The sequence below is a fragment of the Brienomyrus brachyistius genome, chromosome 22, assembly GCF_023856365.1.
Source record: "Brienomyrus brachyistius isolate T26 chromosome 22, BBRACH_0.4, whole genome shotgun sequence".
NCBI classification, from domain to species: Eukaryota; Metazoa; Chordata; class Actinopteri; order Osteoglossiformes; family Mormyridae; genus Brienomyrus; species Brienomyrus brachyistius.
Genome location: NC_064554.1, coordinates 3,569,834 through 3,581,973, shown reverse-complemented (window position 1 = coordinate 3,581,973; position 12,140 = coordinate 3,569,834). Strand labels below are relative to the sequence as shown.

Sequence of the window (12,140 nt, the reverse complement as noted above, 5' to 3'; positions counted from 1 at the left end):
TCTGTACTATTAAAATTTCCAGTTCAAACTGAAAACCAAAGGTCTTCCATAAATTTAAACTATTTATTTTAGGTTAAAGTTTTAGGTTCTTATGCATAATCTACTGACGAAATGAGGATGCGTGCGTATTTCCATATTAATTAGTTTCACGTGGGCATAGAAAATACATTCAAGGTCTCATGAGAACTTGCCTCGTTGTGGGAAGATAGTCTGACAGCAGAACATCGTCTCGAACAGCCCTGTTCCAGAAGACTTGCATTCCAATTATTAAAACCCGTAAAACCAGCCCCACTATTTGGGGCTGTGGAAAGTGGAAAATTTGGAATTAATGTAAAGTTACGGTACATCAAGGTCGATCAGGTAAGCTTACATCACTGGACTTCTAGTACGAGGAGTGTAAGTAATCACACCCATCTTAATTGGTACTTAATGTAGATTTTTCTCGTACAGCAATGTCACTGAGATACTAAATCTGGTGGAGAGGCATTTTATTGACTTTATTTTAATAACATGGAGGGCACCGAGTCCCGTCTGCATTCCTAATGCTACCCTGCCTGAGCTGCCATTTTAAATGTAAACAAAGTATTATTTTTACCCCTGAAAGTCATTCTGGAAGGGAAAAAAATGTTTGCATAAATTTCACCTCTGTCACATGGGAGATTTCTAAGGGCCGCTTGTGTTAAGAGAATTACAAAAAGACTTGATAGGCCAGCAGATGAAACACACCATTGTATTGCTAAACGCTAAAAGAGCTTATAGAAATTCCATTACATAGCGTCTGAGCCATGGGGGTCGTTAGGTCCGATCACTCGGGGGCTAAAGTTCGGAGTATTTTAATCCAATATCAATCTTTAAAAAAAAAAATAGACATCAAGCTCCAGATGAACTTCACTTAATCCCTGGTCTGTGCTGCTTGGCTAACAGGGATAGCATCTTATCTAAACATCTCATTCCAAAACCAACTGCATTAATCTGACTTTTGGGTTCACCCTTTATTTCCATTGTAGCCTCTACTCTTCTGGGACGGCTTTCCATTGCATTTTTTGAACATTGCTTGTGGGATTTGCCGCCATTGAGGTTGGGTATTGACGTTGTGTGATCCGGTCCCTGTCTGTGAGTTTTTGTGGCTGACCACTTCTCCCAGAAGTATCCACTTCACAACCACTTCACTCATGGTTGACCGGGGCAGCTCTAGCCTATGGTAGACTTGTTGGAAAGATGATATCCTCTGATGGTGTAAAACAGAAAACGACTGACCTCTTCTTTAAGGCCATTCTGCTGTTAATGCATCTTTGCCGGATATTGCACGACTGTTTGCTTAATTAGGCACCTGTGTCTGGAGTGGGCCAGGCTCAGCAAGTCTATTCCTGTATTAACTAGGCATGTCCATATCATATTTATCATATAGGATAGATTTTCTGTATCTTGCAGGCATAGGTTCTAGGTGCTATGGAGGAAATTCCGAACACCAGCAAATACAAATTATGGTTTACAAAATGGATTCAGAATTCTATACCTTACAGGCCCAGGTTAATGTTGGTGGAGCTGTGTACTTTGATTTTTCACATTAAACAACACTAAAATATGTCAGAAAACTACAAAACTGGATTTTCCACAACCTTCCTTCAAGTGGCACATCTTGTCATAATAAGCCTTTTCTATTTTTTACCCACTAATAAGCTTGAGACTTTTCACAATGCAGTGTTTAAAGGTATTTAATTAATTTCTATCTTACTTCCATGTTTACCAATCCCCCAGAGACACCAGGCATGTATGGAGAAAAATAGTTCTTAGAATCAGAGAGGAGATTATGTGGGCAGATTACAGTAAATACATACGCTGAGCCACCCCAGCTTGAGAACGAAAATAAGCTGAGAAAGTCCAGTCGCTAACCCCAAGAAAGTGAAGTTTCATTAACAGCTTCATCTCAATTCCAAAGACAGCACATTAAACACATGGTGCAGCATCATGTAAACTGACCCTGTAAAGGCATTTATAAAATATCACAAACCCTCCACAAAGAGATATACGGGGGGGGGGGGGGGGGGGGGGTAGTCAGGTATTTCAAATCAAACCTGCAAATTTCTTGCAAATCAATTGTGGACTTAACAGAATTCTGATGACCTCATCTTTGACCTTGCCTCACCTTAACACAGACCTCAAACACCAAGTGCGATTCTGCTGTTGCCTGTTTAAAATAATATCCAAGCCAAAGAAAAAAAAAAAACAGAATATTGATTACATTGAAGCCAGGGGTTGCGTTGAGCCATTGCTGCCCTCAAAAGTGTAACAGGACGTCCCTCTCTGCCGCAGTATACAGTGTCAGACACCGGCTACAGTCTCAGACCTAAAACCTTTACTGTACAGTTTGTTGATCAGGTGACAGTACATGGTGACAAATGGCGGTGATTCATATGACTCCCGGGGATCCCACAGCGGTGACGACTTCTGGTGACCTGCTGCCATTCTCTTCAGCCACAGGCTATAACAATGGAACCACATCCCACATGCACCCTCTTAAAAAAATACAATTTGTCCACCAGTCTAAAAAAAAAAAAAGAAAGAAGAAAAGAGCGAGGCTTGATGGCCCAGATTAGAGCACGACTGTATATAGAAGTGACATTGCTATGCAGGGTTTGCTGGCCCCAGTACTGCAGACACACTGCGTCTTGCCTTCCCTCCCCCCCAGACATACACTGAGTTAATTAGACTGTGTTGATCAACCATCTAAACACAGCCTTCATTAACACTTCTCAAGTGTCACTGCTGTGTCCTTTTCTAAAAGGCAGCACATGCCAGACTCATGTAATTTACTTCAATAATTTCTTATACAACTAATTAAATAGAGTACTGAGTATTAAACTTGGTAAATGCTAATCCCTCATTCTGCAGCTGGTCTAAGATGCAGGCTAACTGAGCCAATTACAGATCTGTTAAAATGCTGTACTGCTGTATTGCCAAATTAAAGGACCTTGATTCAGAGTGTTGAGTTCTGCATTGCTTTAAAACTGTCCAGGATTTAATCAACATCAAGTCTAATATATTATGAGCACAGTGGGGGGGGAGACCACAACTGGACCAGAATCAGGTACAACAACGCCTAACGGTAAGGACATTTCTGTAGGGTAGAACCCCTATTCAGGCTCTCATGTGGCCAGCAACACTGCACAATGTCATACTGCCAATTTGTGGTGAATTGGCTCCTGGGCTAAGAGGCAATTAATAAGGACATAGTAGGTCTGTCTGGTGACTGGGGAATAGAGGACTCTAAATATTAAAGTGAGGACCAGCTAGGAAGGCTGTCCACAGAGGTGCCTGAGAATAATTATGAATCCAGCCGGCACACAGGGCTGTCGTACACCATCTGCAAGTTGACTTTGTGCCCCACTAGCTCACGGATGTTGTTGATGCCGTACTTGATCATAGTCGGTCTGAAAGACACAGAGTCCATGAGAGCGGTGGTTAACCAGTAACAGGCAACCAATCACAGCCACATGCCTCAATGTATTCATCACTCACGGCCACCTACCTTTCCAGTGACAGGCCCCAGGCAATGACAGAAACCCCCTCAGGGAGCCCCATGGGCAGCAGCATCTCAGGCCGGAAAACCCCCGAATTACCCACCTCCACCCACTTCTTCAGACCTGAACCATGCAGAGGAACCAAAAGATAAAAGTAACATTAAAATAAACAGTTTCTTCTTCAGTCCACAATGACTAGAGCTCAATATTTTGTGCTATTAACCACAAAACCACACTCAAAGTTCACTTCCCGATCAAGGCTGCGTTCACTATACCAGTGGTGAACCACCCAGCAAATGGAAAGAGCATTTGCCATAAAGACAAGTGCAACTGTAAAGTGCATTTCGGCTTGAAATAAAATCAGCTACATTGTTGGTTTGCAAAAAGAAAGCTCTCTTGCTGTCAAATCAAAGTACAGACGTGTATTTACTTTAGTTTCATTAGCTAAACATGCTTACTAACACCTGGTATCCCCATCTCTGCACTTATACACCTCCAAGCAGAATTTTTCTGAATTAAGTCTCGATATAATTTTAAGGTGACGTTATGGGGTACTGGGACACTGCAATTATTAGTTTCTCCTCCATGTCATTAAGCAGTTTGGTTTCCAAGTGGCCGAACATACCCGTCACAAACCGAAGATTATATCTGACTGGTTGCTGCTTTGCTAGAGGTCAGCGAATCAGGTGAAAGTTCAAGCGGTGCAAGAGGCAGAGAGCGACACAGTTCTAACCAATGACATACAAGGGCGCAAAAATTTCACAGTTTGCCGTGTGGACGTCGCCTAAGACCCACGTAGTCAATATAGAACAGAGCAAATATGAAGAAAGTTCACCTTCATGGTAGCTGAAGACCTCCATGCTGGGCTCGGTATACGGGTTGTAGGCAGGCTTAAAGCGCAGTTTGGTGATTCCTAGTAAAGGAGACGATAAAAGGTTGATGACATCTGTAAAAAATATCCCCATTTCATGCCTCCTCAATCCACAAATAAAACTTGCGTGACCACAGATCAGTAGAACCCAAACGGATTCAGCGAATCTCACAGCAGGTTCAGCTGGAATGCATTAGGGAACATCACCTTACCCAGTTTGGTGAAGAACTGGTGCAGAACTCCCATCAGATCACCCAGGGTAAGCCCATAGTCGGCCACCACTCCCTCGATCTGGTGAAACTCAGCCAGGTGGGTGGCATCCAGGGTCTCGTTCCGGAACACTCTGTCGATGGAGAAGTATCTGACCGGGGTGAACTGCTCCTGAAATGGGGGACGGGAAGCAGCGTAAAGGACTTGAAATACAATGAGTACCATGTGTGTGTGTTGTGTGGTGTGTGTGTGTGCGGGGTGTGTGTGTGTGTGTGTGTGTGTATGCGTGTGGGGTGTGTGTGTGTGTGAGGGGTGTGTGGTGTGTGTGTGTGCATGTGGGGTGTGTGTGTGTGTGAGGGGTGTGTGGTGTGTGTGTGTGTGAGGGGTGTGTGTGCATGTGGGGTGTGTGTGTGTGTGTGGGGTGTGTGGTGTGTGTGTGTGTGGTGTGTGTGTGTGCATATGGGGTGTGTGTGTGTGTGTGTGAGGGGTGTGTGGTGTGTGTGTGTGTGTGATGTGCGTATGCATGTGGGGTGTGGGTATGCGTGTGGGGTGTGTGTGTGTGAGGGGTGTGTGGTGTGTGTGATGTGCGTATGCATGTGGGGTGTGTATGTGTGCGGTGTGTGTGTGCATATGTGGTGTGCGTGTGTGGGGGGTGTGTGGTGTGTGTGCATGTGTGTGGGGGGTGTGTGCGTGTATGAGGTGTGTGTGTGTGTGGGGTGTGTGCGTGTATGAGGTGTGTATGTGTGTGGGGGGTTTGCGCGCGTGTATGAGGTGTGTAGGTGTGTGGGGGGTTTGCGCGCATGTATGAGGTGTGTATGTGTGTGGGGGGGGTGTGTGTGTGCATGTGTGTGGGGGGTTTGCGTGCGTGTATGAGGTGTGTATGTGTGTGGGGGGTGTGTGCGTGTATGAGGTGTGTAGGTGTGTGGGGGGTTTGCGTGCGTGTATGAGGTGTGTATGTGTGTGGGGGGTTTGCGTGCGTGTATGAGGTGTGTAGGTGTGTGGGGGGTTTGCGTGCGTGTATGAGGTGTGTAGGTGTGTGGGGGGTTTGCGTGCGTGTATGAGGTGTGTATGTGTGTGGTGTGCGTGTGCACGTGTACCTGCTGGGCCAGCTTATAGAGCATGCGTGCGCTGACAGCTGTCGTATGCGTGCGAAGGATATTTTTCTGGGCCTCCTCCAGCTTCCAGTCGTACTTGTACCTGCAGCAGTGATAAAAAAAATTTTAAAAAATACTTTTATGTCACACCCCCACATAAAAAAAACAGAGATTAACAGTGTACCACAAACAACACAGTATGCGCGGTGGCCCAGTTCAGGGGGGTCCAAACTGCCCCGCGTGGGTTCCAGCTTGAAGTTGGGTCAGCTGGTTATTTGGATAGAGGAGAATACATTATCTGCTTCGGCAAATGTGAATAATATATTTATTGGGTCGTGTCATTGCTGGCGCCAGATTTTAACCTGTAAAAGCCCAACTGCAGGCCTTTTCCTTTTAAAGAACAAAGTTTAATTTGGGACAGGATGGAAGCCTGCAGGCCCAACGGCAATTCTGGGGCAGCACTGGACACCCCCGGGACGGACAATGAGTCTGGCGCCGTACCCTTGCGAGCCATAGCCCCCCTGCGAGTGGACGGTCTTCACCCTCTCCAGGTAGTCCTGGGGGAACTCGTAGGCTAGCGCTGGGTCTGTTTAGACAAGACAATTCATAAGGGAGATTTCAGGCGTCACTTAGAGGCAGGATATGACGACCCCAAAGGCAGGACTTACCTGACAGGAAGAAAGTGTCGTGCTGATCACGGGCAGGGTGCTGCTGCGGCTGGAACAGCGAGTCGAAGTTCCAGAAGGAGCTCTCGATGAAGTTATTGGTGGGCATTTCGGTGAACCTGTGGCGGAAGGACATGCGTGGATGACAGTCTGCGATTTAAGGCAATCTGGATGTCAGATGAGCAAAAACAAAACTATAAACTATAATAAACAGGTGGTGGAAGAGGTGGAGAAACCCTAAATGGAAGCTGTACTGATACACACCATGTTCTGTTAGCTTAGAACTGGAGCCTGGGGCTCGGGACAGGGGAGACGGCGAGCCTCCCCAGGCCAGACCACTCACCCCATCTCCAGGAAGATCTGCCGGAACTGCGTGCGCACCTTCATCAGGGGGTGCAGGTGCCCGCAGTCGGGGGCCACACCCATCGACTCGAAGTTGTAGGGCTTGAACTTCTTCTCACGCCAGCCTCCACTGAGGCAACAAATATGCAAAACCATCAGCCAACAAAAACACAACTAGAGGGTAAAGACGAGATAGTATTTAACAACAAGGCTCCCTCTGATTTATCTGGGACATCAGACAGTCACAGAGTCGCAGCCAAACAGAAAGATACAGGGGACGTCGAATTAACATGGTGACGTAAAGGCCAACACCACACAGGCGACAACACTGACCATACGATACCCGCCAAACAAGAAACGCATTGTTACAGTCAGTTTTTTCTTTCACTTTTTGTTTCTTACTTTCTGTTTGACTGTTCGGGGGGGTGCAGCTGCCCACATTCGAGGCCCACGCCCAATGCAAACATGTACACATCCCAGAACATGTTTATCACTGACACGTACAACTGCACTTATGCATGCACCAACAATGCAGGAAAAACAGGCTAGTCATGGAAACAACGCTGCATATTTCTCTTGTTTACTTTAAATGTTGGCGGTTTTACAACATGGCCACCAAACTGGTTTCAGTCTGTATCACCCCACCTTTATGTTATACAATTACAATCTGTTACAAACAATGATAATACTAATAATCTACGGAAAATGCTCGCTGAGGCCAAGCTTCCCTGCCCCCAGCCCACCTTGCGATCATCTCGGATGTCAGCTCCGTCTCCTGCTTGGTGATGGTTGTGCTGAAAGAGCTTCCTTTACCGATCCAGTAGGACTTCACCGTCCTGAAAATAAAATAACCAGCCTTTCTTATCTCTCCTCCTTAGGAACCAATGTCAGGGTCATTCCTCACACACGGCCCTTCGCACAACCAAACATACTTTATATTTAAGTTAAATACAAGATCAAAGCAGCAACAAACTGACATTCCATTGAGAATTAATAACAAATGCAGAGATGAAAAATTACATGGCTTGTATTGGCTATTGATTACAAATTTAGCAACAGTCAGGCCAGTAATAAAAATCACAATAAGGGTTTTCAAACATCGGCTATTCATATCAATCTTCAGCACAATGCTGCAAAACTTTAAAAAAAAAAAAAAAAACTGATTTGCATGATCACTGAACTCTGAGTTAAAACAAACAACCTCAAGTATTATTTGCCGTGTGAGAATATCCTGTATGTATGGACAAAATACACAAGTAGACATGAAAACAGACACTGGTGGAATAGTTAAACAACACTGACAAAATACATCTAAAGACAATCATCATCACTGCTCTCATTACTTTTGAATTTATGTTTGGGATTAAAATGGCTATTAGATATTATGCCTTAATTCTCGTTCTATATAAACCTCACACGATCAGCAAATGAATCTGCACCACCAACCTGCAAGTGGCTCGGAATGGATCAGATCCTAGTGTAACCTATGCAGGGCTTTTCAGCCTTTCTAAAACCAGAGGGCCCTCTAATGAAAAGAGAGCAGACCTGGGGAAACCCCGACCACTGCACAGGTCACTATATCTCAACCCGGTGCTCTGGGAACCCCAGCGGTCCACATTTCTGCTCCCTCCCAGATCCCTACAGGGGAACACCAGACTGAAAAACACTACTACAGATACATAAGTTTGCTGTTAGAAGAAGCTTCTGAGGACCTCTGGCAGCTACTCTACAAGCTATAAAGACAAAGCTGCTCCCGTTTTCTAACCCAAAAGCTGACTCACCAGACCGTGATCACTCAGGGGGATCCTGTGCCCCATTAAAGACATTTTTATACGCTTACATAATTGCATTTTGTTTTCCGTATTTTAAATAGGCACCATTTGCAAGGAGTCTTCCCAACATTGGCCTTATTTGTGCTCCCCCCCCACCCCCAACATACTTGTTTGTAGAAATGATGCAATCATTAATTTTCCAAAAATTCTTATTCTACGCAGCGCTGTGGTGAGTCAGAACCCATCCCACAGAAGAGAGCCCAGAGGTGGGACAGCAGTGCATCCAAACCAGGTATTTAGACAGAAGAACCAATGAATGAAACACAAAAGGAAGGACTAATGAACATCCTGCCAACTAACAGAAGAAACTGTTTGGTACAAAGAGTGTGAAACAACCAGCATGAAGAAACGTTAAGAAGGGCATCGCTGTGCGGCTAACGGGGGAGAGTCCAGACACTTACACTTCGGCCAACAGCTTCCTCTTCTTCAGCTCGTTCTTCTCCTTCTCCTCCAGCTGGGACTTTCTCTGCTCCACCAGGAGCAGCTTCTCCCTGACCAGGTCATTGATACTCTCCACCTGGCCCACCCCCGACACACAGGGCCTAATCATTACATCTTATAGTCAGTAGCAGCATTGCTTCATAAGTAAAGCAGGAGAGTCCCACTCGTCTCAGGAGTTAAAAACTTAAAGCCACACCTGATAATCCGACACAGGGTCTTTAAAGAATATCAGCCTGGTTACTTAAGCACTTTGCTGCCTTCTCCTCTCTGATAATCCATACATCCATGCATCCCGAGCAATCCATTCCCTCACCGTCTTGAACACGCGGGGGCCTCCCTTGTGAGCCTTGTCCACACGGATCCACTTGTTGGACATCGCCTTGCTGAAGCCCACTTTCCCACTAGGCAGCTTCTGTGTGAGAAAGAGGCCACAGGTACCCCAACTTAAGTCAAGGGCTCCTACTATGCTAAATGGAGTTTAGAAAATGTTCTCAGGGCAGAAGGAAACATGATTGGCTCAGAGAGATAACCAATCAAAATGTAGAGGAGGTGGGACCAAGACATCTGATTGGTTGGACCCATCTCCTTTACAATCTGACTGGTTATCTCACTGAACCAATCATTTTCCCTTCTGCTCTCAAAACTTCTTTTTAAGTAAAACTCCCATGTAATACAACAAAGTTTTCATGCTCATCGATATCATTCGGAGAGACGATGCCTACCATGTCTAGATTGGCCACATTTGGATCTTTGCTTTACTAAAATATATGTCGATCCCATCATCAATTAGCTAGCCAAAATTTCACAAGGGTTCTGGACAATCGAGAAGGACTCAGCTATTAAAACATGGTGCTCAGGAAAAAACTGCCAAATAAATCACTTCAAATAGCTTTGCAACAAATCTTGCTTGAAAAAAATATCCATCCATTTTCCAAGCCGCTTATCCTACTGGGTTGCGGGGGGTCCGGAGCCTATCCCGGAAGCAATGGGCACGAGGCAGGGAACAACCCAGGATAGAGGGTCAGCCCATTGCAGGGCACACTCACACACCATTCACTCTCACATGCACTCCTACGGGCAATTTAGCAACTCCAATTAGCCTCAGCGTGTTTTTGGACTGTGGAGAGATGAAAATAATATTTTACACAAAAATATAATTACTGAATAATTGGATAAGACTGTAGAGAAGGCAAATTTATAAGGATAATAGATCCAAGTTGATTGTTTTTTCGTTTTTCTGAAGATCCTGAGATGCCTCTGAGTTGTATCTTGGCCCAAGAGCCCAGATGACAAAGGCGACATAAACATTGATCTGAAAGCTGATTTGGCAGACTGACTCCAAGCGCACTGCTCCTCACCATAAGCTCGCTCTGTGGCAGTCCGTCTTCCGGAATGGCATAGAAGACTCGCGCTTCATGGCTGCCCTGCGCTGCGATCTCTGCTCCCTCCTCCGTCAGCTGCCAGTGCTTCGATGTGCGCTGCTCAGCAGAAATCACCTGCCCAAGTAAAACGACATATTTCGATAACTGGTTTCATATTATAAAGCCCATGGGACTGCGCTGCTGTTTGCGTTTCTCCCCGTTGCCACATGTGAGAATAAATCTGAAAAAATTTCAACCATGCGCTAATGATAATGTAACACGGACAGGAAAATGTGACAGGGCTCATAACCAAAAAGTAAAAATGCAGTTCATCGTTCCAGCTAACAGGAGGTACACATAACTATCGTGCTTTCATTTTCAACATGAACAATTTAATGCGTTCCTGTCGAAAATACAGCAGCGCAACTTTTATGAAATGTGACCCGTCGCCACGAAATGAGTCTTAAGTCGCACTGGTAGAATTTCACCCATAAGACTCATTTCGTGGTATTGGGTCACAAATATGAGGTCCAATTCATATGTACGTGGTGGTGTTGTCAGCTTAGGACATGGAGCTATGACAGTCCCGTACAATCAAACTGCTGTTCGTTTTGATCATTTGAAAAGATGCGACTAATCTACGTTTTTCACCATAAGTGTGCAACAAAATATGTCAGCAAACTAACCAGGCAGCATTTTCACACTTACTACACGGCACGACAGCTAACGCTAACAATGCCAGCCAACAAGGAGAAATGCCAGTATATTAGACTGCAAAACACTATTGATTTAATTGTAATGTACATGATACCGGATTTTTTATGGGTGCCAGCATATTAAATATACATATAAATGCATAATCAAAGGGTTTGCATATGCATCCGACACCATTCTATTGGCATTATCCTTGCGTTTATATTGCATCACCCATAGAAAGAAGACGAGCGGCAACCGGACTACATAAACCTCTGGAGACCTACATCTCCTATCGCCTGTAGACTCTTCACAGCCCCGACGATAACTTGGTGGTCCACGCCAAGCAAGACCGCCACGACTTGACTGTCAACGCCATCATCCACTTTCTCCAGATGCCGGAGCACAGACTCCAAAATTCCGGTATCAGCCATGCTTCAGTCCCTTTCGCTTCTACAGGTCGAAACGGAACCGGAAATGACTGCTTTTGATGATTACCGTATGTATTCGAAAAGAGTAACATGATCGATTTTTCTTTAATGGATTTTTATTTTATATCGTTTCATGACAAAGTACGGGAAAAGACATGAAGGAAACACATTTGCCCACCTTTTAAAGCATTGAATTATGTCATTTATTTGATGTTACATCATTTAAAAGTATACTTACAAATACCTTTCAATGAGCTGTGTATTATATAAAAGTCAGCTTGGTGATGATGGTTAGTTATGGTCCATTTAGGATAGATAGCAATAAATCCGGATCCTAATTTAACGGAACGCACAGACGAAGAGAGTATATCGTAATATCTACATCGAAATTAGCTTTAAAATGACAATCACGACCTTGATGATGGTAGAAATTTATCCAGTGTAAGGTACATTAATATGTGATTTTAAAACTGAATAATTAGAAATGCCACTATATCATTACATATTACACAGTCGTAAGCAGCAAGGATAAGTACGGTGGATAGGTGTGAACCTACACACTTAAAAGCGGTGGGTGTTAACAGCCGCAGTCTAAATCTTCATTTAATACAATTATATTAAAAAATAGGTCAACTTCATATCACATTATGCTCTTAAATGGTTTCCATTTAACTTGAAA

General features: G+C 44.5%; 1 protein-coding gene across 1 annotated transcript; it reads right to left on the bottom strand.

The window, feature by feature from the left end:
• Positions 1–1,699: 1,699 nt before the first annotated feature.
• farsa (phenylalanyl-tRNA synthetase subunit alpha) lies at positions 1,700–11,502 on the bottom strand. Its single transcript, XM_048991514.1, has 13 exons — positions 11,318–11,502; positions 10,335–10,472; positions 9,290–9,388; positions 8,937–9,052; positions 7,447–7,539; positions 6,705–6,833; positions 6,365–6,480; positions 6,198–6,282; positions 5,700–5,799; positions 4,605–4,773; positions 4,357–4,434; positions 3,530–3,644; positions 1,700–3,431 (listed from the first exon to the last, which is right to left on the bottom strand). Exons 1-13 carry the CDS (start codon positions 11,462–11,464, stop codon positions 3,326–3,328), a joined length of 1,491 nt encoding a protein of 496 aa, XP_048847471.1. The 5' UTR covers positions 11,465–11,502; the 3' UTR covers positions 1,700–3,325.
• Between the last annotated feature and the right edge of the window lie 638 nt (positions 11,503–12,140).

Excerpts from the sequence above, each read along its gene's own strand:
- farsa (XM_048991514.1), bottom strand. The coding sequence starts at position 11,464 with ATGGCTGATACCGGAATTTTGGAGTCTGTGCTCCGGCATCTGGAGAAA. Across the intron at positions 9,389-10,334 it reads TGCCACAGAGCGAGCTTATG|AAGCTGCCTAGTGGGAAAGT; the intron begins GTGAGGAGCAGT and ends TTTCTCACACAG. Across the intron at positions 4,774-5,699 it reads TCTATAAGCTGGCCCAGCAG|GAGCAGTTCACCCCGGTCAG; the intron begins GTACACGTGCAC and ends CCCCCATTTCAG.